A 26,806-nucleotide genomic window follows, 5' to 3' on the forward strand; every position below is an offset into this window, starting at 1 on the left:
GATTTTATTGCTTCTCGCTTGTCCGACATCACTCAACTGGCTCCTTTAAAAGGCGTTTGAAGATAACAGGCTGTTCCGGTGAAATACTACGAAAGCTAAGGACGTCTATAAAATAAACGCCAATACTTGCACGCACGCGCTCGCTGGCCTTTTGATTAATGGTTCAAATTTTTTAACGAGCTCTGTTAAAGGATTATTCATAGAGCATTGGCTTTTAATGAGCCATGACGATTGAATAACAAACCTTGCCAAAAGTAAAAGCAATCTAGAAATTATTACGATATGATCGATAGAAGAGGTACAGCACATAGGATAGACGAAATAGGATTCGAGGGCTGCCAGTTTATGCATGTAAATCGCCCAGTCTGAGTCGCTGCTTGTTGTTCTTTGTTTGCTACGCTCGGACGCATCGGCGTTTTACGTTCGTTCACTGTATTTTATTGCAGAAGGTAGCGATACGTGTATATTGGGATAGATTCGTACACTGGGTGTCTCGGAATTATCGCTTTTCTGCTTTCGATAATAGATATTAGAAAATAAAATGTAGTAATAGTGATTTCTGCAGTATCAAGAAATCAATAGGTATTATATCGCGAGTAAAAAAATTAACTTTTGACGCCAATAAATAAATAATGAAATCTTATTCCTCAATCTCGCGAATGAATTTTAATTCAGTATCATTTTAAGATATAAAAATTTATTTTTAAAAATTTTAATAATTAGTAATATGATAATAATAAATTGACATTCTCATTTTAAAGCTTTCTTTATGTAACAATTCTACGTTCGATCTCTTTTAAATCTTTTGTCATCGAGAAATTTCACATTTTTATTGAACACCATTCGATGCGTTAAACTTCTCAGAAACAACTAGATGAAAATATAGCGACAGTTCTGGGACACTCTATATGTGCATAGATGCATAAGCGGCGCATCCATATATGTGCATCGATTCGGTTTCCCACCCGCCTTTGTGTCCCCTGCGGCGCATCGATTCGCGGTGTATGCACTTTTCGGCTCACCCCGTTCATCGAAAATCCATTTATTTGCATTACGTTCGTTTTTGTAAATAATAACGAAATCGATAGGTGTGTGCGCACGTACGCAAATATTCTTCCTATCTCCCTGTACACGGGATGTCTCAAAACCATCGGCAGATATTTTTGACGGCATTTTTTTAGAATAATTGGAGATGGATTTTTTTATGGTAAGGGAAACGAAAATTTATTTATTTATTTTTGCGGAATAATAGTTTACATTGTTTCGTAGATGAAACGTTATCATCTCGATAATAATCATATTTTTCAAGAGTAGACAACAAGATTCTCGCATGTATAATCCTCATTTAGACGATCGTTTTCCACCTGCTCGTCATTATCTCGCACGTTCATCTCGCAATGATAAATCACATGAAACACCAATAAGCACTCTCGTACATATCTGCAGATACAAAGGGGAGACGTGAATCGAGAGTATCGCTCTATAAAGTATTCAGCCGGCTAATATATCTACGATGCATACAAAAGTGATTAATTAAGCACGATTATGTGCGTAACTCGTATATTGAAAAATGTATAGACCGATTGACAGAATTATCGACTTTTAGACGTTTCTTAACGCACTGACATTGAAAAATGTTGTGGCTATTAACTCTAGTAACATATTTTTTGCATCGTATATTACAGTAGCGATAAGGGAAAAGTGGGATCGCGCGCGAAATCCATTAACGCAACTTACATTACGTTACAAAAGAACATGTTGGATTTTATACTTTTATATTCTCAAGCCAATGCACTCGCATAGCGGTAAATGCGCATTTTCGATAATAACTATATTTTCATAATTTGAGATTATTGAGAATAAACATGATATAATTCAATTATATATGCATTAAAGTACTCTCTCTTAATATTATTAGGATTAGGAACGTAGAAGCAGAACATGAAAACGATATTGTAAGCGCATACGTGTTGTAGCTCTAACGCGCGTTATGGAGTGGAAGCGAATTATATTAATTTGAATAAACGTCAATTTGTTTACTAATCGTGCATGAAAGCGAGCACGCAGTCTGTTAACATAGTACGTACGTATAACGCAACTACACGATATTGCGTTTCACGATTGAACTTTGTAACAGGATGTAATAATTGGAGCGTTTCCGCGTTCGCGTATTAATGTTCGTGTATTAAACACTCGTTCTAAATATTTGAGGGAAATTATCGGGGTAGCTTAATTAAACGCGCGACGAATGCGATGGTAAAGATCGTACCAGGAATGCGGGCCAGAGCGCGTAATTCAGCGGGCGTATAGGTAATTACATTTGGAAATGTCCCAACTGCGATTGTACCTCGCTTTTGTGTCCGCCTTTTCACTATGTCAGTCGAATGACTCAGCGCTGCGTTTCTTGGGCGACACGCCGTGTATAGGCGAGACTAACGACTCGTTTAAGCGCGAGATTAGAGGGCCAAGATGAACAAATGCCGACGTCATTGCTCGGCGCAATCGTATAGTTATGCAAATGCATTTTCTCGATGATCGATCATTCAAATATCACCGGTGACAGCAATCGGTAGCAGAAGAAATGCATCGCGCGCTTGAATCGATTTAATTACGAGGTCGATTAAGCCGTTGATAAATTTGTGACAGACGCGCCATCCAGGGTGGAATTTACGTATAATGTTCCTCTTTGACGCGACAATACCTGAATAAGCGTCGCGTAACAAGAACGTGTAATATCCTCGCGCCGACAAGAGGTATTTAGACGGAGACAAACGCGCGCTATTCGGTCCGAGAAAATATTGACCCTCTCCGCGTGCGTATTTTTTACAAGTCCGGTTATATCACCCGGCAAGACGCTTCTCCAACGTCCAATCCTTTCCTTCTACCTACAATAATGGACTTTAATGGCAGCCCTAGCACGTCTAAACAGTCCTCTCGAGTGTTTGCGCGCGCCTTTCCTTTTCAACCCGGTAATCCGAGGGTCAAATAAAATCGTTTACGAGCACAATCGGGAACGGACCTGCCTCCTTCATTCCGTCAAGAAAGTACTCGGCTTAAGTGCTGATTATGATCCGACTCGAACTATAAAGGTGCTGGATCATCCCACGCTATTGTTCTCCGCTACGCGGATCGGACACGATCCTGAGTGGCATGTGACAGGAACGGGTCTGATGAGCAAGGAATTTTTCAAAGAATTTAGACTACGCAACGCGAATACGCTAAATCGTTATTTAAAAGTTATTCAACAAGTCCGTTCCTTGTCGTGCAATCGGTTACCTTGGCAGAAATATTGTATTTGCTAAACGCGAAAACTCGTCACGAAATTATAACATAATTGTATTACTATAAAGAATATTATCATGTCGAAAAAAAATCAGAATCTAGATAGTTATTTTTATATAAATTTTTTTGTACCGCACGTACTATACTTTTATATAAATTATAGTATACTATATCAAAATATAAAAAAAGAATACGCAAAGAATTTCGTAGTACTTTTGATATATATGTCTGTGACCGTGAAACATGATGTACAAAGAACGCGCTGCACAGATAGTCAAGAGATTTATTGGACGACTTTACTGCAGTATTTTTATAAACAAAAATCTCTCGAGGGTCGCATCGGTAAAGGTAAAAAGAAACGTTTCTAGAACGATAGAATAGGCCGATGAAAACCATGACGAACCATTTCTCCGATGAACATCTAGCTCTTTCCTAGGAGTACTCGAGGGACATTGAGTCGCACGTTAGAACAACTGTCACATAAATCAGTGCCATGAATATCCACTCTTAACCATAGCGAACAGGCGCTTGACCATTGTACTTTTCATCGCATTTCTTTTCGAGAAATGTTTGTTTAAATTACCGGGATATCTTCTTGAGAACACTTTATAATTTTTGTCAGATATTTAGAAAGAGTAAAAAGCAAAAAAAATAGTAGCTCTATATAAAATATTTTATAAAACTGATGAGAAGAAATGGAATCATAGACACAAGTCCCGCATTCACACAAACATAATAGCAGTTATTATCTTGTAGCGCAAACACATTCTCGTAATGTTACGCGTAATTAGCTATTGTAATATCTAAGTATTATTTTGTAATATCTAAGTATATTGTAATATCTAAGTTGGGATATATCTCGACCATAGCCAAAATACCTCACCGTCTCCTTAGTCTGGTTGCGCGATCACTAAAATCCTCCTTTCGTCAGCATTGTTACGGAAAATCAGCGTGCATTTTTCACGAGTCAACGGACAATAGGGAGGGAATGCCGGGGCATCCGACGCTACCTCCCATTGTGATTTTTCCATCTGTCCGTTTCTTTCGCGAGACTTCGTCCATTTGTTCGCAGGATCGAAGTTTGCGGCTGTTTCGCACAGCTATCGCGTCCAAAATGCTACAGGTACCGCTGTTCTGATAAATGGAAAGTCGACCGGCCACTACATACAACGCCATAAATCTAAACATCGTGATAGACGATCCTCGAATAAAGCCCTCTATAATTCCGGGTTATCTTATCCGCGACGTCTATCGATGAGGAACGATGAACACACGGGAAAGATTTCATGCACTTTACTTCCTCACTGAGTAACTGTGAATTTAACAAAACGAAAAAAAATAGAACGAAATTAAATATCTTGCACGAGAAAAATTTATAGCCTTCCAAACGTGCATCTTATTTGTTGTTAATTAAGTGAAAAATATAATACATTATCTTCAAAAAATAATGCATAAATTTTTGCTATTCAATATCGTATAAGTAACGACATATTTTCTGTAGAAATTGAGTGGCAGTAAAAAAGATTATCGTGGATAAATTTGTATAAAAAAATTTATCTTTCGATATATGATAAAAAGCTAAAAATAAAATTTGATTATATAATACATCCACGAGAAAAACACCAAACGTGTTTACGCATAGATTCTATTGTTTCTGACCTGTTGATAGAACTAAGAAGCGAAATCCTAACTAGAATGGAACTGAATCATCGAGACGTGTCTTGGAACACGATACGAGGATCATAGCTGAAATAAATTCGTAAATTTTTTTCTTGGCACGCTATTTTCCTAGATTTGCAGTTTTCATATTTGATACAAAATAAAAATCATATCGCGAACGTGAGATCTTGTATAAATCGAGTATATAGATATAAATCAATTCATGTATAAAATATTAAAGCCACACAAAGATGATGTATCATTTCGAAATTAAATAATATATATCGAACCTACCGACTAATACTATTCATCATTATTATCATAATGTCATATATTATTAATGTATATTAGACAAAGTAAAAAGATTCGACATTTTTAGTCGGGCTCGCAGAGAATCGCCCAACAGGATCGTCTCGTTATAATCTTTCGATTCATCTGACTCGATGACAAGTCTCCCACGAGATACACAAACAGCCTCCCGGAATCCGTAAACAGGCGGCATTTTTTTTTCTCCTCGACCAAAGGGAAACCGAAGGGAGATGCACGTCGGTCCCGTGATTTCACGAGCGTGTCTACCTCGCCCACGCCTTACAAACGGTCGCGCTCGAAAACAAATCTTCTCTCTCCCGAACGTTTTACAGATAATTAACTGACATTAACGTTCCATTCGTCGGGCGTGGTTACGTTCGCGGTTAGCTCGTATTTCTCCACGAGAGTCGGTGCATATGTGTTTTTACGAGCGATAAGCATCGCTTTTCCAGCGAGATATTCCGCTCCCCGTGTGTGTATCTCGTTCCCCGCTATCCCAGTCTCGTCCTGAACAACAACTCGACCGTCAGAGCGGATTACTGAATTCATTGGCTTCGTTTTGTACGGAGAACTTCGCCTCCACGTCGCCGACATCGTTTCTCCTTGGCTTCCGCGCAATTAAGGTCAACTCGACGATTTGTCGAGAGCGATTTCTTTCGGAGCTCGCACACAGGAAACGGGCAAATGTATCTCGTAAAACTAACATGTGTTATTTCGTAATGTAATAATATCGCATGCAACTCTTCTTTGTTACACATTGTGCAAGTGATATTGTTTGTGTGCACGTACATTTTAATTAAATAACATACTATTCGTAACATCTTCACGCGTATTAAATTATATAGGAAGCGTAATATCCTATGGTATTACTCTTTGAAAACCACCCGACAACCAGCTTACAAATAATATCAAATTAATTACGAATGGAAATTGTCAAACACTCGGAAACTAATTATAACTTAATTATTAAATTGCGTAAATATAAACTTAATTATTAAATTGCGTACATAGAAAACTCGTCACATTACTTAGTAATGTGACGAGACTATTACGGTCTTTCGTATATCGATATTACTTGGAATTAAATGAAATGAGATCAAATTATATAAGTGAAATCAAATCGATAAGTAGACAGATACAGAAGCTCGCGATGCGTGTGGCGCGTCTGCGCGATCGGAAATCCGTGAGCGCGATACCGCCAATAAAATATACATGTACAGTCGTAGCTTTGTGTGTAGGTGCCGCGCTACATCCCATGGCGTTCTCTACACGGACGTCTCGCGTGTATTAATCTGCATAAACTCATTCCTATGCAAACGAAGAGATTCGACGTTGAACTAGGATATCACAGGAAGCCTCCGTGGCTTACATCGCGGCTTAAACGAGCTTCTATACGTGCACACGCGTGCAGGCGCATGCCGTTTTCCCGCGCAAGCTGCTGGTGTGAGTATAGATAAATATAGGATATAGATATATATATAAGATAGAGATATGTATACGTGTGTATCGTAAACGATACCGATCGTAAACGGAATCTCCTTGGCTGCGCGTCGACGGCATAATAATTGCGAAATCCTCTCGTTTCCCTCGTAGACGACACTGGCCGGCCGTCCAAAAGGACGGCGACGACGAGAAAAGTGGCACCTGCCTGCTGAAACGATCGCGCGATAATCTGTCCCCTCTGTAGTCTGCGAGATGAAAAGAAAACAATCGATGAATAATTTCGTGGCCAGAGTGCTTACCGCGCGTCCTGGGGAATTGATTTCGATGAAGCGCATCTCGGTTAAGTCCCTCATGAATACAATGAGGAGATAAAGCTTTTATGGCGGCTCGACGTATAAACAATATTGTTTTTCCGATAATTTTTAATTTAATACTTAGTGCTTAGGAAGATTAAATGTTTACGCGAGAAACGGAGCATTTCGTTGAAGCAACCACGTTTTGCTAATCAACGAACCTTATTGTATATCGTTACGTTTAATTAAACGTTGCGACAATCATCAAGAAATTTGCTTTCATTTAATTGTTTTTTTTTATCAATTCTTCTTAAATAAGTTCTCTTCGCCTAATAATTTTTCTACCGTACTTTAATCCCAATAATATATTTTCATTGTCTATGTATTATAATATTACTTAAATATTTCTATATAAAACAACAAAAAATTATTCGTTTGAGATAAAAAATATTATATCCTCTGACATGATTTAATTATCACCTTCATAACAGAATGGTTAATTTCCATGCGCGAAAAATACACGAACATTCGTTTACTTCATAAATATTCAATCACTCGATTATGGAAAATAAACCTACTGATATGATCGTCATTCATATGTTGGTTCGAAAGTCAGCAAGCGTAATACATCATGCCACTCGTTTCGAAGTCAAATAAGACCCATACAATAAGAGCATCCTACGATCGAACAGCTGTGAAGGATTTTGCAAGTGGAGAGACGCGCGCTCGATGCTCTTACCGGTTCTTCCTACGACAAGAGAGAGAAACGGCGGGGCGCGCGCCGTAGAAGAGATTTTACACCGTCGCGACTATAAGCTGCATGTATCTTTAATGCGGAGCACGCGAGGCCTACGACCGAACGACTTCTTACTACCGTTCTCGCTATTACTTATTCACCGTCGGCGCAATTACTAGCGAATACTCCATCAAACTCGAGACACCTTCCTCACCATCAGAGAGATGGAGAGTGCCGCGAGTTACGCTCGTTGTACACACCATCTGACGTGTATCGAAGTTGCCCAAAGTGGGAGAAGCGTATTATCGGCTGATAGACTCGTAAACCAATAAGGAGTTATTATCGACGCGTTCCTAGATGCCTTTCAAGCTCTGTGAAAAATTCTCGAGTTAAAAATCATCTGCCTCTTGTCGAGCATGTTTACGTATAGCTAACACGCGTCGCATTCTCGTGTCATTCCTTCCTAGAAGGTGCATGACATGCGTCGCAGAAAGTCTAACTCCGTCTTCAATTTTTATAAAAAAGAAACGATTCCACGTGCGATGCACAATAACTGAGTAAAGTTTACATTTATTGTTGGATTTACGTGGCATTATAATATAATTCACGCATTATTCTCTATAAAATTCTGGTTTAATGAAAAAGTCAAGAATAAAGCCGAGCATAGTAAATAAATACACTTATATTGTGTAATTTTTTTTTAATAAATGTTTCGATCCTTTTTTGATCTCTTAAAGCGAGGATTATTTGATTTAATAAAATCCCTTTAAATAGAAAAATTATTTAGTTAAATATGCGTCTGAGATTCGATACTAGTAATAATATTTGAAATATTTCATACAAAAAATAAATAATTGCATAACGCAAAGAATAATTTTACGATAAAATTTTTAAAAGAAGTATCTTTGCATTGTGACCATATCACTCGTGGGGAACGAATTATAATTTTCAAATATACGCCACACGCTAGTCGCGAGAATATCCTCAACATTCAGAATGGCATTCACACCCACGTTAACTACGCGCATCATTTCTCCAGCGAACTCATTTTCCGAGAGCAGTCAACAAAACGACCCGCTTTGTCGGGCGTCTTCCCAGCTCGACAATTGTCAGGCATGAAATAACGCGATTGCGCTCTTTATTTTTTGTTTCAGGTTGACGAGGCAGAAATGGCACGGCGGGAATCTCGGTGAGGAAAGGACGAGGGTGAAGCCCTCGCAGGAAACGGGAGCTATGGTGAAAAGCTTGGATTTCCTCGCCAGAAGGGCGCCACCTGCCGTCCACCTTTTCATCGTTTTGCTCGCGCTCGCCCCCGCTTACCATGGCGTGGACCTCTGTAAGTAGCTCCTAAGCTCTAATCCGCATGCCGCTTATAGTACCCGTCGCTTCGCGTCGTGAAACTTTGTGGCTATAGCTCTTTGGCCCATGCCGCGCGCACACAAGTTGTTTCGTTTATAAGTTATTAACGACGCGGAGGTTGCGCGACCACCCTCCTCCTACCCCCTTACAGAACTTACGCCGCCGCAGTCGACGAACTTTCGATCCGGGATCGGCTTTGACCGTGGTCATTAGGTATCTTGGGTCTGAAGACGTTGCGTCTTATCATTTGAGCCGCGCGCGCCTACATTCAACGATGTCTCGTGGGTTTTCGAGTAGGCGGAGCTTGAACATCTCGAATAAGAAATGACTATCGTACTTAAGTGTACTTAATATAACATATATGGAATAATATACTTCCATATATAATATATAATACTAATAATAATAATAATATTATATATTCTTCATTATGCAAAAATTTTGACGATTAATAATGAATTAATGCTTGATATATCATTGTCGTATTTCATTTCATATTCGAATACCGTTATCTCTTATTTTCAAGAAATTTGATTCGTGATACATTTGAATAGTGTTGTTATAATTTTTAATTAATACATAATTGGCTTAAATACATATATATGCTTGAATGGAAAAGCTTTATAAATCAACAAGATTATCACATAAAGAAAATCTCTCTTCCGAGAAGTGTAGTGTACTCTATCTTATCGTATTAATAATAAGTAATCACCTTCCGCGAAGCCCTGTTCGTGAGAAGCAACTTAATAGAAATAGATTTCCGGACGTAGAAGAAAAATCGCATCGTAGCCGCGATAACGGAACGCTTAATAATTGCGTCCTTCCAAACATCCTCAGCGATTTCCTCCCTTTCCTCGTAATTTATCTTAGTTGGGAAATAATCAATGATGTTTCTCTCGAGTCTTATCTTTGATTCCGGACATCTTCCAAGAGCAGAATCGTACGAGATGTCAGACGTCTCGAGGATTTAAACGGAGGGAAAAATCGGCGGAGAGTGTCGCATTTATAGGAACCCTTATTCCCGATCGATTTACGAGCGCGATATCTTACAGCGACTCGTTAGACCGGACGCGGCGACAAAGGAAACGGATTCCGTCGCGAAACGGTCCAACTTTATCAAGGGACGGTCGTGAGAATTCCAGCGGGGGTGCGCGATATATACGTATATATATCGGCCGGACCTTCATTAATAATAATAGCTCGCCATGTTGGCCCGCCACGAATCTCGATCGGATCTCTTCCTCCCTTTGTTGGCACGACTTTCCTACCATCGATTCGAATCGCTCCCCCTCGCGCCGCTCTCCCCCGCTGAATTCGAAGACATATATTAGCGACGGAATCGCGATGTACCGAGCTGACCTTCATTAATAATAATAGCGAGCCCGTGCGTCGCGTCGGTCCAGCAATCCCGTCCCGATGATCTCGAACTCGCTCGGAGCGCGAGGACACGATTTTCCCGTTCTATCGCGCTCCATGGAATCCGAAGACATATATTAGCGGCGGGCATCGCGATATATCGGGAGGAGCCCTTCATTAATAACAACAAGCAGCCGGCGATCGGCATTTCCTCCCTTTGTCGACTCGACTTTCCTGCCGTCGATTCTAATCGGCGCGCGCGCGCAAATCCAGCGAGGAAGTCGGACGTACATATATTAGAGCACCGGAATCGCGATATAACGAGGAGAGATTCCCCGTTAATAATAGCGGCGATTAATCCGGTCGACCGGTTTTCGATGCGATGCGCGCCGTATTTGTAGGCGTGCTATTTTCCGTCCGTCCGATTACGATCGAGATCGCGCTGCTCCAAGTCGCGGGGTGCCATTAGCGGCACATTGTACTTTCCGCGATACATATTCCTCCGGATCCGCTTCCGTTATCGCTTCCGATCATCTCTCCGCGGATATGCGGGAAAATGACAAAGGCTCGCCAAACGATTCCGGTTGCAAACTCACGCGCAAGTTGCGTGTCGCGTAAATTGCGAGCTCTTTATACCGTTAAGCGGCGTCGACGACCTCCCCCTCCTTCCCCCGCGACGTTTCCACCGCTCCTGCAGAGATTCCGTTCGGCAATAAAGTACGTTGGATTAAAACGTAAGACCAAAATACACATTTCACTCCGGTCGGCGCCGCCGACCGGGGGCGGAATTACGAGAGAGGGGGGGGGGGCAGAGGGTGGAGAGCGGTATCGTCGGAAGAACACTGCAAACTTTCGCCGGTATTAATGGCCACCTACATGTTCGTGTTCTGTTTCGTTGGCTTAGCGCGGATTCCTTCCGTTATGCTCCCCGGGCACAAAAGCTGCATCCTCCTCCCCCACACTGCCTACAGCGCTACATCTGCACTCGATATCCGGGCATTAGGCATTATCGTTGGCCGGGTGTACGGTGGTACCGTACATACATACGTCGTCGGACCTGCTCGGGCTACCTGAAATTTTAACAGTTTCCGCGCCGCCCCGTAATGGTATCGTTACTTGGCGTGTAAACCGTAATCGATGCCGCGCTGCATCATGCACGTGGGACTCAAGCTCCGGGCGTTTACGGCTCCCCGATCGGGTCGTAATGCCCGAATTAGTTACGCTTCGATATGCGCTCCTTTGTCGAATTACAAGGCCTCGACGTGTGTACCATACGTATCGTCTGTGAATTTGCCAGCTTTGACACAATACGCGCGACGGAGCATCCGGTCCGCTAGAATGAACGGCCGATACTCTGTGTTTCCGAGACAAAGAGCCGATAACGCGTGGGCGGTTAATCGCGACTTAAAAAAAAGGAGAAAAAAATTCATCGAGATGTACCTTCCATCGTCCCTAATGATACCGCCGTGACGCGAACGATATGAATGCGAACATACGTCATACTTTGTTGGAACTTTATTGCGGACGCATCGCGGGAACGCCTCTCGAAAATGCGCGCGGAGAGACCGGAATAATGTATGCAAAGTAGACGGTATCGTTTCTTCGATGACCCTTAACCCTGTCATTGGCGTTTGCTGCTCGTCCAAGTAGATACGCCGAGGCAGGGGTTGACCGATCGCGCCCGCGCGGGGAGAATATTCTTTTCGGGTATTAAATCTTTGGAAGATAAAGCGCTTTATGTTCCTCATTAACGAGCAGCCGCAAGAGCCTGTAAAGTCGAACGCGCGGACGACGACCTCACCTGAAAAGTGCCGTCAATTTATTACGATCGGCGTAAAAAAAATCGCGCTCTTACGATTCACGTATCGTTTCACTGCTCCACATTATCGACGCCATTTTTCGTCGTCGTTGACGTAAACGCGGAGCGTTACACAACGACGTGATAAATATTTCGCGGGACTATCTCGGGAAATCAACCGGGAAGATACCCCCGTGCTCGATCAGTCGGTGAAGTCAGTCGGCCCTCGCAAAGCAGCCGTGTTCATCTATGAAACAACTATTAGATCGGTCCAGGAGATATGGAAACATTGAGGCGACCCACCGTCCTCCTCTTCGCATCCGTTCCCGTTTTTCCCTCCCCCGATCTGACCGTAACTTCCACCCGCACGACACGGGCGACTGTACACGCGAGCGTAAACCGGCTATCTCGCGGATCCATCTCGGTTAGCTGGTTATTTAGTCGTTTATGATCCGGCCGTGATGCACGCCGATGCGCGCCTACAGGAGGCGCATATAAATTCAAAACCGGCTAACCTCGACGACGCCACGTTTGTTTGTTGCAGCCCAATGCATCGCGCCGCTCGGCATGGAGTCCGGGGCGATCCCGGACGCGGATATCAACGCCAGTTCCAGCTTCGACACCGGAAACGTCGGTCCCCACCTGGCACGGTAAGCGACAGTTTTTCATTCGGATAGCCTGCCGGGTCGCCATCGATCACTCGTATCTACCGGCGCCTTCTGTTGCGCTCGATGCGCCCGCGATCTGGCTGCCGTAACGCGTCCGATATCGTAGGACCTGCATATAGATGTGTGTAGGTGTACGTGTGCAAAAAAAAATAGATCCTGGCCGCGTCTTTTGCACGAGCAACGCGTAAATCAAACCCGAAATGCAGCGTGTATTCATAAAGATAATCAAGACTTTCGCTTTCGTTTTTATTATCGCGAAGTAATGAATTCGAGCGCCGTTCTCCGCCCTTAGTTTTAACCCGTTTTAAAAGCAAAAGCGGTGATTTTTTTCCGTCGACAAGATAAATATATCGCTTCACGGAAGAGCTAATTGTAACGCCTCCGAGCGCGCGCATGAATACCAAAAGCTCCCGCGAAACGCCCGGCTGTGCTCGTTAATACGTAAAATCCGGAATATCAGGTTTATAAGTCTATGGCGAAAGACGTTATTACGCGCGAACAAAGAGAGCAACGCGGCCGCGAACGTAATTATTTCTGATCTAACGGGCGTAGATTTAACCCCGCTTATACGCGCGAAGACTAACAACTAACGGAGATTAGTCGACGTCTCTTATCGTCGCGCCGTGAAACGAAAAAGTTAAACGCCGACGGTGGCCGCGCGAGAGAGAGAAAGCTTATGAAATCTAATTATATAAATTAACGCCTATCCCCGCGGGAATATAAATTCTCGCAGCAACAACGTATAATTAAGTAATCCGCGTACCTTTCCGATGGCTATCGTTTCTCGTTTGGCACTTGCTCGCGCGAAATGAATATTTATAGAGCTGTTAAACCGATCGTCGATTTCCCCCCTTTCGCCCTCCCCCTCCGCCCCCTGAGCGCCGGTTTGTTCTTCGGTTTAAAAACAAATTTATTTTTAATCGCGCGGCTGACGAAAATTATTCGACGCGAATTTATGGCCGATCGGGAATTCGCCGCCCGTTGTGTTCTGTTTTGCGTTAATAATTTCTACGTCATTACTGGATCCGTCGCGTGCTATGTTTACGCTCGCAATTATTTATAACAGCGGCAACATTGATAGCTGCCGAAAACTTAAAAAACCGCTATTCCGCATTTTCGAACAGATTAATATTTCAGCATGAGCTTTATTACGAGTATAAGTATACATTTAACGTAACTTTTTGCTTTACGGCAAGTTAATATACGATTAAGTGCGATGCTAGAATTAATTTCATTCCAAATTAATTTCCACCTGTATTTCGCCTCTGTATTTTGTCTCGCTGTTTCGCCTCGTTCGTTTCACCCCTTCCAGCCCGCAAATATTCGCAAAATAGCTGCAGCGCAAAACAGAGATCGCCTTCAGCGGACATGCCTCGCAGAAGCCTCTCGTCTTGTAATGCAATTATTACAAAAGGACCTTTGACGTATCCTACCTAGTCTAAAAAGAGTATTACACCTGGCTAGAGTGGTAAAAGGGTTGGCCGTGTAACACCTCTGGTAGCCGTCGGTGCAACGCATGAATACGAGATGCAACTGGCAAGGCGTACGTGCTCCAAACTAGCTCCTCGACCCCTGTTCTTTCTCCCTCTCTCGCTCGCTCGCTCCCTCGATTTCTCTCCCTCTCGCGTTTAGATATTAATGCGTGGGGCCCCGGTATTCGCCGGCGGTTTGCAGTGCGCAGCGGCGGGTTTGTACGAATATTCCATCCCACGGGACGCGAATCCCAGTCCGGCGGGCCGCGGTTGTAGAGAACCGAACCGGGTGCGCGCACGAGGCACCGGGTCGTGGTATATACATGGAGCCGTTAGTCGACGGCCCCGCGGGTTCTCCGATATTAATACATTCCATTACCGCAGACAATGACCGGCTGAATGGGCCTCCGAGTCTTGATGAGCTCTGCTGCGCCTCCACACCCGGGATTCTCCTCCGGCCGCGCACGTCACCGTCTAATTTAATACAGGGTGGCCTCGGGCGTGCTGGGTGCCGCGGACGTTTACAACTGCTCTTTCTTTCTCTCCTCTTTGTATCGCTCGACGAAAAGAGAGGAGAGAAAAAACGGGAATTGCCCTACCATTTTCTTCGGTATTCCGCGAGATGATAGGCCGACCAACATTTTGCCCCGATACGAATTACCGCGGTTACGGCGCATTTTTCTTTCTCGTTCACCACCGAGCGTCGAGGGCGCGCGCTCGGGGAAAAGGATGGAGGAGAAAAAAAAAATAGAAAACGCGGAGCCGGGTGTTTTGCGAGCTTTCACGGACTCTCGTTATACTGAAAACGTCCGCCGTTGCGAATTAAAACAACGCGCGTTTGGAGATGCGCGTCGGTTACATGAGAAAAATCTCTCGGAATAAAAACACTCGAAATGTAAATGCACAAGTTGTTCATAATTTGAATATTACGTTAAGGTTGACGTAGAGCTCGCGTATAAATATATGTTAGAGGACAGATTTCACTCGGGCAATTTATTGCGCGACGCTCATTTTGACGCTCCCTAAAAAATCTCTCTCGCGAGAAAGAGCGAAAAGTTTCTGACATATGGAAGAAAGATTCGTCTTCCTCGAATACGACTTTGTTGATTTCGATCGAAATTGAAAATCTGATTTACAACACCGTGAGAGCTGCGATAAATCATCCGTGAATGGAAGAATAAATAGTTTTCGCGGAACGCGTATCGCGAGAGCTAATGGAGCGCGTCTTTTCCAATTATCGAGTGAAAAATTTTTGACGTACAATCGGCGCGAAAAAGCAACTGCATTGCATTTTGCACCCGCACACGTTCCTTTCAGGAATCGCGCAGCTGCAAGTTCTTTCGCACGTTTCCGCCATTCCTTTTCTTCGTGTTTCCGTTCAACGGCATTTCTAGAATGGCTGCAATTAAGACGCCAAGTAGAAACGAGCGAGATAGGAGAAATTGGACGTTGGCTTGTGAGAAATCACGGGACGACTTTCGCCGCGTAATTTTGTATTTGGTACGAAAATCTAGTCCGCGCGTTTTAATTTATCTGCCGGACAAACTGGGATTATACGTGCTAATTACATCAATGCATATCATTAAGCTCGCGAATTTATTTTCGACGGGAGAGCGGAATATTTAATTGTTATTATTCGCGTTGTAAATATATACTGTTAATATTATCGAACCTTTGTACGGTAATCGATGGTCGTTTCCATGCTTGTGCTTTCACCGCGTATATTCAGCCATGGAACATGATACGAATCATTTTCGTAAATAGAAAAACGGCAGGAAACTGCACGATACAAGATATTTACTTCGCAAAGAACGTGTCGGCGTCGAGTTAGCGAATTTTTACAGGCTCGCGTAATAGCTTTTACTTAGAGAGTGTCATTACTTGATACACTATAATTTAGAAAAGCACAGATAAGACGATAGTTATAAAAGAGACAGACGCGCCATTTATAGTCGTGGCAGACTTTTGCGCATCAAGTTTGCGATACCAAAGTGGATCCTTGATCTTACTCCTCAACACCGAAACTATGGAGAATGATTGGAATAGAGACGCCTGGAGCATCGCGGGCAAAGAGCTCTCCAAAAATAACTTCCGATCTAACTTAATGTTTTACAAATGTACTAGAGATGATGTATCTGATATTTATTTCCTCTTCAAAACGTGCGTAATTGATATGTTTGAAACAATTTTAATTGAAAACGATTAATTATTTTATCATACAAGTGTAGTAATTGTAATATAGACACAAATTAATATCTAAAAGTATTGAAAAAGATTAAAATATTGATATATTTTTTGTTATTTTAATCTATTTAAATTAACATTCTAATTCAAAAAAATATATATTTGCACTGTAGAACGGCAAGTATCAGTAAAGATTTAATTGGTAAATGCCAGGACTGTCTTTTTGGTAACATTTATTGTACGAAAAAGTGTTTTGCTTATCTTACATCGACTGGCGAAAATATGGCAGTCGTTGAGTTTATTATCGCGATTAACTCGATTTAATTCGGGGAAAAAAAAAATATATATATATATATATATATATATATATATATATATATATATTATCAACAAAAGAGGCCGAGCGTATCTCGACAGAAGCATTTCGCTATTTATTCGCGTTCGTGGAGAATCACTTTGAAAACTTCGCAAGTAGATATTCGCGTATAATACACGGAGCTCGAAATTATCGCTTTATAAAAGCAGACTTTTTTAGACGAATTTAACGAGCAGAAATCGAGAAAATGTGATTAAGAGATAAATGCAAAGCAGCATACATCTAAGGAATAATTTTGTTCAGCGGATTCGTCCCCGGCCAGCGAACCGATATTCTCTCTCGACCTGAATATTTAATTACGAATAAAATTGTTCCGACAGTACGCGAGATATCCAATTAAAATATTTTAATATAATTAGCTAGTGCGTAAAGCGAGGAATCTCTTCATAATCGAATACATATCGAAGATCATTATCCCTCATCGTGCTCTATATGTATTAAGGTGAAAAATAACTCTTGGCTTTTCTGCCTGACGATCATTCAATCCGCAACGATAACGCGCGATAAAAATTCCGCCGCGTGACAGATTCAATTTTCGTGACCGACAACGTCGTCCTCAAAACGGTAATAACGGCGAGTCTTTTTTTTTCACTGCGAAATTAAATTCTGACCGCGGCTGACGGGACGGGTGCTATTGTCGTACGAAATCGCGCGCGAATCATTTTCCACCTTTTTCGATCGACCCTCGTGCTCTACCACTCGCCGCCGGCGACGACGACATGTCCGTCAATCTCCCCGATCGATGGTTTGCATAATGACGGCAACGCGCATGGATAGCGAGCAGTCTCGCTGTCACGTGGCCATTAATTCCGGCAAACGCGAAGAATCGGCCGCGAGGCGGTTGACGCGATGGAAAATTTAAGTTTGCCACGCCGCCCTCTCTCGCCTCGCTCGATTTAATGCCGTCCGTCCGTGTCAGTCGTACGGATGACATGGACGACACAGAGTCTTCGGTGGTTCGGTGTTGTGTTCCACCGTCGAGGGAACGATTATACCGGATCGTCTTTTTGGGGGAACCAAAACACGGGGACCACACACCTCGACACCACGATTCTTCCTCTCGTCCTCGCGACCACTCTTGGAAAGTTATTATAAATAGAACTTGCGAGAGAGCGCCGGTATTTTGAACGCCACCGTGGATTTTTGACGATATAAAACGCGCAAAGTGAGATGTTGTGTTTCCGTAGAAGCAAATTCGCATTTGCATGCATTTACATTTAATTTAGATAGCGAAACTTTGTAATTCGACGCATGAAATTTCTATTAAAAATCATATTTTTGTGCCAAAAGGTTAAAATATTTATTTCGAAATAAATTCTTGCATTATAATTTCAGACAATGCTTTTTTATAATTATAACGCATCAATATCTTGCGAAAAATTATACACTTCTGTATAAAATATATCGATGTATAATAGCAGTATATAATTATTTTATAATGCAAACTCATTTGTTTATTTTCCTTAATGATATGCATTCTTAATGATATGCATCATTATCAAGTGACATTGTATAATATTATATTCAGCATCGTTGAATATACATTTTCGTTTTAAACGTTCATTCTCGTCAAACTCGCGTTGTTCGATCTCGCAATCGATCGGATCGCTAATATCGATATAGTGCTAGAAAATTAAAATTCATCAGCTTTTTGTATAAATAATATCGATCAAAATTACACTCGCGAAAGATAATTTTTTCTTTACATATTTATCAAATTACACTTGTTTACACAAACATCCTATAATCTTTTCAGAAATTGCAAATATCATAAGTATATCTTTCTCAATTTTTCCCTACGAAAATTTTAATGAAAAATTATATTTGCCTGCTGTATTGTCAAGAATAGCTCTAAATACGTGCTTGTTAAAAATTTATAAATTGAAACGATAGAGAGCTTCGATTAGAACTTACGACTGTATCGTTAAGGATAGCTCCGAATACATGCTTGTTAAAAATTTATAAATTGAAATACCCTGATATTCGTGTAGCCTTATTTTCCCAAAACGATAGAGAGCTCCAATTAGAACTTGCGACTTGTCATTGCTCCACCTTCAACTATCAGTCGGTACGAGCCGGTTGTTAACGATAAAGAGGTGCGCTTCCACCACGCAGGTTGTAAATCTCGCGAAAGCAGCCACGGCTATTATAACGACGAGCAGGCAGACGCCGTTATTGAGAATGCAGTCGCGTTATCACGCTCGACTAATGACGAACGCAAGGCACGATTATTAGCACCTTGTGGCTCAGCCTCGATTTCTCGTTGCGACGCGACACACCGTAAACAGCTCTATTTATATTCCTCATTATCGGAAAAGATTATTATAATCATCTCGCGCGCACACCGTTTCATTATAATTTGTATCTCATTTTATAACAGTAAAAAAAAAGACTCTCGTATAAAGTACAGGATCGTCCCTTCGTCGGCGTAATGTAGCGAATTGTTATCTTCCTCGCACGTTGAAATACGTTTCGAGAGCTCTATTTGCGCCGAGTCTGCGAGATTGTTCCTGCACAGCGATTCCTAATCTGCAATTTGAGAAGAATACACCTACCCGTATATAACTATCCGTACATTCTCGACGTATATAACGCCGAAAAGGAGCACCACTCTTAGTCGGGCATTTAAACGGTCCACGCAATTAGGGAAGGCGCTTCGCGCTTCATGTTTTATTCATGCTAGCCCCGGCGCAGAGCTCTCCTTGCCTTGCTTTCGACCCTTCGAAGATTAAAACCGAAGCACGGTACTCGCACAGCTTGAACGTATAAATGGCCGTGTATCCCTGTTCGACCCGTATCATCCGCGCGATGATACGTGGTCACTCGCAAATCTACGATTTTCCCGCCCGTATGTAAATTTCGCGACTATCGAGCCGGACTTTGGAAATCTCGATAAGCTTCCAGATTCTCGATGATCTCGAGAGGACGAGCGGCGAATTGGAAAGCCCATTCTTTTCGTTTGCATTTGCGACTATTCATCAATTCTCCTTCTCTCTCGCGTTCATCAGCAATACTAACGAATAGAGTATATTCTTTAAACCTTAGATATATCTTAGATAATAATTTGACAATTTTATGTATAATATATCTATGACACAGAAATACTATTTTCATTATCTTTACATGAATAGTTTTCTACAAATATTATTGAATTACAAACCGTCTCTCGAGAAAAGAGAGCACAAAAAAGCGAAATATCTTTTTATTTTAATTCCAAATCTTTCAAGCTTCATTAAAATGCAATTCGGATTCGCGTTGTGTGCACAGCTCGTACGGCGTCAGCGAAATAATATTCGAAAGAGAGAGAGAGAGAGAGAGAGGGCACGAAATCTCCGAATTCTCGCGCACGTAAACGCGATAATATCGGAATTCGGTGCGAGGACTTCAATGGTCGACCGCGCGTCGGTTGATCTTCAGATAGCGCAAGATGAACGGTGCTGGCGAGGAATTTAACCCGATACTTTCACATCTAATTAGATCGTTACTTTTATGAGCGGACCGAACCGAAAACGTACACGACTACTCGGAATTTGATGGCATTTTAAATCGATGATCGGATGGAAAGCATGCTGCTAAGAATACGAATATAATTTTAAACATCTCAGCTTACATAACAATTTATAATTGCGTCAAGCTTAAAAGTTTAATCAAATTCTCCTACAACTTTTGAATTTCAAATAAAGACATGTGGGCGATATAGGAATAAAAAGTGACATTTACGTAGGAAATTTATAGATTTATAAATTTAAGAAAATATATATTTCGAAATTTTCTCTTAAAATTATTAAAAGAAATTAATGTAAAAATTAATTCAATACTCGATTATTGATGTTATAGATTGAAATCGGAGAACCTTGGTGGCGCCTGGTGTCCTAAGGACCAAATCACCAAGGAAGCTCGAGAATGGCTGGAGATCGACCTTCATTCGATCCACTTGATCACGGCCACCGCTACCCAAGGCCGTTTCGGGAACGGCGTGGGTGTTGAATTCGCAGAGGCGTATCTCCTAGAATACTGGAGGCCGCGACTGGGCAAATGGGTTCGATATAGAGACATCAAAGGAGAGGAGGTGAGCGCCTTAACTTAATTAAAGATTCTCTATCGTAGCGCCAGATTACCGTAGCTAAAATGTTGCCGCGAAGTTGTTGGGTATTTTCTGAACCGAGTTGTTAAATCCGACTACTTGGAGCCTCTATTATCTGCTTATTACCTTAATGTTTAATCAATAGTAAATTATTAAAATAGAGAAATTATACCAATAGTTCTTTAATCATAAATGTGTGCTTTGTATAAATTTTTAATTAACATTTTAAATTAACATAAATCGCTTAATTATGTAACCTTTCACGCATATATTCTGCAATAATATTTACAATATTTTGCAACATATATGTACAAGAGATATTTATGGGAGAGAATAAGGATCGTATTAATCCAAAGATTTTTCTTCGACATCTCATATTCTTATATCGAGGAATTGAAAGGCAAAATATCGCGATACGAAAAAGCAACGCGATTCTTCAAAACTGACAGGACGTCGGATCGATGCACGCAGTACCATTTTGACAAAACCGCTCGCCGCTATCATGCTTTATGTCACGATGCTGGCACCGATTTGCGCGTTTACCGACGTCAATTGATGCCGCAGCTGCCACAGTTGCGTTGCAACTGTCGGAATAGGCTCGGTCTCGATTGGGCACTGACCCGAAATAATCGCTCCCCCGACTAAGGTGTCGAGATCGTTATTCCGGTATATCCGGACAGAGCAGCCAGTTCTGTTGAAACGCAGAAGCTTTAGGGCAGCGTGCCTGGGCGAAACAAGCGCGACTTCAAAGTGTTCGACCGACGATCAAGAATCGATTGCGGGATTATCCTTGTTCGAAATGTAAGCCGCTTATCGCGAATCCGTGAGCTAATTTCGTAGCGTCGGTGCGCGCCACTTTGTCGAAACCCGGCACTACGCCTGGAGCCTTCGGCTTGTCTGCTCGCGAGGGCGAATCCGTTGCGCGAGTCTCTCGGCAACTAACGGCGAAACCCGTGTTGAAGTATTAGCGGGAGCAGCTGCGGTGAGCGGAACGAGTTCGTGATGGACGCCGTAAAGTTAGGATACCCTGCATTACGTGTAGTATGCATTAGCGGCAGTATATTCCGTTCATATCTGTAGCAACGAACCGCGATCGATGCGCTTACTAACCGCGCTTAGGGCATTTTCCAGATTGGACCTCTCGCAAATACAAAGACCCTTAAAGCTTAACTACAGTTCCTCGTGATCCGGCAAGCTTTTTGATAGAACGGAAATGATTTATATCTCGCTACGAAATAATGCTTTACGACGGAAATGTTTTCCCTCCGATTCGAAATCGTTCCTTCCTTGATCAGAAACGATCTGTAAATAGCGTTTTAAAAGCAACACCCCGTACACATTCGCGTACAAACGATCAGTCGGATTCGCTCGGAGTAGATTCTGTCCACATGATGGCGACTGTAAACATGAAATGGGGTCCGATATCGTTTACCTTTGAGGGAGCCGCACACCGCGAGCATCGCCAACGGCGACGGGACACGTTCCCGGTGAACTTAACGTCGTCTACCATCATCGTCGATCTAATGTTTATGGACCACGTCGCCGTCGCTATTACGACACTTTAAGCCTCGTTCACCGGTGCATCCCCTCGGGCGCGATTCCGTAGCGGCGCAACATGCTCCCCGCTCATTAATGCACCGATGATCCCTGGTCTCGCTTTACGGCGCTAAGAAGAGGCGATACACGTCGTGAAAGGCGAGACAAAAAACCTCGCCTAACCGCTAGGTAAATTGGCCATCCGATCGGCCGTCTCTATACGTCCATCCATCCGTAACCATCCGGTTACGATCTTATTAATATTGATGGACCATCCGCGCCGGCGCTAATGCGCCGGGGGACCGCGTGACTTGGTCGTATCCCCTTCGTCGGCGAGAAGGCACCTCGCGTGTCGCGCGATTAACTTCATGATTATTCAGTACTTTATGATTACCTCGCTCGGTTTTCTGCCTCGGAAGCAACCCTCTGGAAATATGTTCGGTCAACAATTTGCTTGAAATTTCATGATTATTTAATTTTAATTAACGAACTGGCTGGCTTACTCTCTAGTGTGCGCGATAAATTATAACGATTAATGCATTATCTAACATTACACTTTTTGCTTTTAATCGAAGAGAAAAAGACGTTTTTTTACAACTCTTTTAATACCGTTTTTATCAAACAAAAAATTAATACAATATCTTTCTAATTTAAAATGATTATCTGAAAAAATGTGCAAACAACAGAAAAAACAATCGAAACATTGACTTAAACGCATGATTAATGGTTATGCAATTGAGCAGGTGCTAACATGACGTGATCTAAAATTCCGTCCCGAGATATACAGTTCCTCGAGCGTGTGACATATCCCGATTCATCACTATTCATTGCCTTATTATCAACCTGGCGTATGTAATCCTTTTGGAACGCGTTCACACGTAAGGAGTTGTTCGTGTGTAAAATTCTGCGGTTAGCAATCAGGGAAAAATGACAACGAAAGTGAGCGAACATTTCAGTATCGTATCGATTTGTCTCTTTCGAGAAACCAAACTATTCGTATCGATCGAACGTGTCTCTATATCTGGCGTCCGATTACTATCTTGTTAATATTGATAGCCAGCTTGCATCGGCGCTAATGCACCGGAGGATTCTGCATCTCCATCGCACATGTTGAAGATGATGTCTATCGTCATCGGTACTCAACCGCGTAATTTCATGCAAACACTGTATAGTCTCTTCGATCTCATGATTATTCATCGCTTTACCGCTAAACATAATTCGATTATTGATCTTGATACATTTTTGCTGATTAGGAACAAGATCTATTAACGCGATTAATAAATGATTTGAGATTCACTCGACTGTAAAAAAAACTGGAAACAAATAATAGAATTAATCTGTGATATACTCTAAAAGATTCAAATGTTTGCAGAAATTTTGTAAGTAAAATATTATTACAATCTAACAATTACGAGAACAAAAAAAAACACATGATAAATTATAATGTATACATAATATTTCACGTTGCTTTAATTTAAAATATCGTGTACAAATATATAAACAGATCTTTATTAATAATTTCTTTAATTTCTCTTAATAAAATTGAAAAGAAATATCTTCTCTTTGAAGATAAACGTGAAGTGGTTATGTAGAGAAATCCGATTAATTATTGTACGAGGAAATGAGATTAACTTGGCAGACGCTCGCAGAAGGAAGCGAAATTTTTGCTTCCGCAGCAAATATACCTGAGACAGCAAATATTCTCTTTCCCGCGTACCATGCTGCGGGAAATTTTTCCAGGGTCTCGCGAAGATACCCGGACGAGAGAAGAAAAACGAAAACTTGTGCGCTAAGCTTGGCGATAAGAAACCATGAGGTCCTTAACAATTTCGAGAACAAAAGAGGAGCTCTAATCTTTTTTCTCAAGTACGTAGTTGTGCGCGTGCAAGATGCATCGCACGCACACCGACGTGAAATGACGCGAAAAAGAATGCTAATAATAATCGTGATGAGGGAAAGAGACGAAAGATGCAGGTATCGCTTCGAAAAGCCGGCAGAGGTAATTAAAACTCGAGACGCGATCTTTCTCTCTCTCTCTTTTCCATCTTTCATCCCCTCTCGCGCGAAGAGAGAAACACCTTCCGACTCGTTCCGATACGCGGCTGCAACGCTCGTCTCAATAATAAATACCCCACGTCAAAAACCGACCCCACTTCTCATTAGTCTACGCGGCACGGCATGCTTCCATCGACGGACGGAAGATTAAATAGATTTTCTTGGAATCTCCGGCGTAGTAAATTTGCCCAAGTGCAGCTTGCGCAGTTCGCAGCCTGCAGGAAACGATACGTTCCGCGTAGAGAAGTTTTCTCGAAACGATAGTATTTTTTCCTCATTCAAGTTGTCAGTTTTTTTAACGAATATGTAATATATATCCTTCATGTCGTCGAAATATCTGATTACTGTAAATAAACAAGACCTATTTGAGAAAAAGTTTGAGAATTTTATTCTATAAAAAAATCGATATATGTTTGTAACAATAATTTATTTTGTGAAATTTACTCATATAATATTATGTATTTTTTATTGTCAAAGTTTAGAATAAGTAATCTCAAATACATAGTAGCAGCTTCATATTATTGTGCGGGTTCTTAATATGTGGGGAAAGCGAGAAATTATAGAAAGAAATTATGACTAAATTGTTGCAGCATGATCTAATAACAAGGAGAATAGGATAAATATTTCAAAATTATAAACCGTTTCTCTTATATATAAAAAGTATGCAATTTTTTAATAAGATAATTATCTTAAGACAATTATCTTTAATAAGATAATTGTTTTATATATGGAAGCTTCTTTATATTTCCCAGGTAATGCCTTAATTTCCCGACAACATCCGTAATTAATGTTCCAAACTTACATTATCCCGGGTATACTACAGCTAAATTTTTTTTCGAAAATAATAATCACTTTTTTAGTACTAGTTATACATTTTTATGTTTCTATGTTATTGAGGTACCTTTAATCAGCACATCAAAGTCCATCCTTTGAGTTGCAAGCAAATATTGCCCAAAAACAGTTTGTGGATTTCGATTGCGAGTGAAGTATATTCTATTTACGAATTGTATATTATATAGTGCGTTCTCATATTTTCAAACTGCTCAGTTCAAAACACAGCAGTCGTTTAAATAAAAATATATAATTAAAAAGTATTTGCGCGACATATATATTTTTATTGTCAAGAAAGCATGATTGTAAGAAAAAACAGTTATTCTCAGCAATAAAATACGAATATAATCTTTTTAAAAAAGACGCTATAGAAGAAGATAAAAGTAGAGGACATTGTCCATTACAAAGAAGACAATATATGGATATCTTTGTCTCTATGGACCACATGCTGTGTATCTAGAAACAAAAGAACATCTACAAATTGACCGTTCACGTTGTTAAACGCGTTCACGTCCACGAATATTACATCTTATCTCCTGTCTTGGAAACAAAAAACATGGACTATTTGCTTGTCGACTATCGGGAAATTGTTTGAAAATAATCGACCGCTTCGTTGATAAAAATTTTGATGATGCGTTTATCAAAAATATGTCAACGAAGATATTTGCAGGTATGCACTGTATGTACTTAAGATATAAGCAAACTCACGAAGGGTGCTTACACCGAAACATCGAAAATATCCCATTTACTTCGTCCGCCACAGCTATAGTTTTTAATGAGCGCCACTGTGCTTCGTCCGCTTCCGAACCTTTTTCTACCTTTTAGCTTGTTATCTTGTTTAGTGCGACGCAAGCAGTTAAGAAGAGACGTATTACTTTTAATAGGTGTCAGAAGTGAAAGTTGAAAGCATATTCGAGATTCCAGAATAATGTAATAATGGCGACAAATCACTTTGGCATGCATATAAAAAACTATATTCGCGGAATTAACTGAAAATGTCGACATGTATTACGTTTCTCGATTGGAGAGAAAATAAAATACAATATTACGGGCAAAAAGTATATGAGCGACGCATATCGTTTCGTTTTATTTGTATAATTTCTCTTTCATATAAAATGATTAAAATCTTCGAAACAACGCTCGTAAAAGGTACGGTTAATCAGAGCCGGGGTCCCATTTAACATTCAAAGAAGCGACATATCGGTATTTGCCATCAGTTTTGAAACGGCTCTTAATCACGGCTCTCGGTAGGGTACAATGACCCGTGGCAACTGACATGTCACCCTCTTTTTCCACAGATTTTAACAACGCGGAGTGTTCTATGCGTTACATTTTAAAATGACACTTAATCACGGAAGTTCATGC

General features: G+C 41.3%; 2 protein-coding genes across 12 annotated transcripts in view; one reads left to right on the top strand and one right to left on the bottom strand.

Annotated features, from left to right (window-relative positions):
• LOC145963056 (uncharacterized) overlaps positions 1 to 26,806 on the bottom strand; it is a 368,536-nt gene that overhangs the window by 284,612 nt on the left and 57,118 nt on the right. The gene's annotated exons all lie outside the window — the stretch shown is intronic.
• The window catches only part of LOC145963049 (discoidin domain-containing receptor 2), a 250,006-nt gene that overhangs the window by 172,272 nt on the left and 50,928 nt on the right, over positions 1 to 26,806 (top strand). For all 5 annotated transcript variants that reach the window (XM_083084656.1, XM_083084658.1, XM_083084660.1 and 2 more), the window contains exons 2-4: positions 8,877 to 9,058; positions 12,780 to 12,885; positions 20,773 to 21,004. In XM_083084656.1, the coding sequence (XP_082940782.1) occupies positions 8,877 to 9,058; positions 12,780 to 12,885; positions 20,773 to 21,004 (520 nt within the window). The remainder of the gene's footprint in view (positions 1 to 8,876; positions 9,059 to 12,779; positions 12,886 to 20,772; positions 21,005 to 26,806) is intronic.

This window comes from Camponotus vicinus, unplaced genomic scaffold (genome assembly GCF_025532165.1).
Source record: "Camponotus vicinus isolate PSW18456_S1 unplaced genomic scaffold, iyCamVici1.0 SCAF_12, whole genome shotgun sequence".
Lineage (NCBI taxonomy): Eukaryota > Metazoa > Arthropoda > Insecta > Hymenoptera > Formicidae > Camponotus > Camponotus vicinus.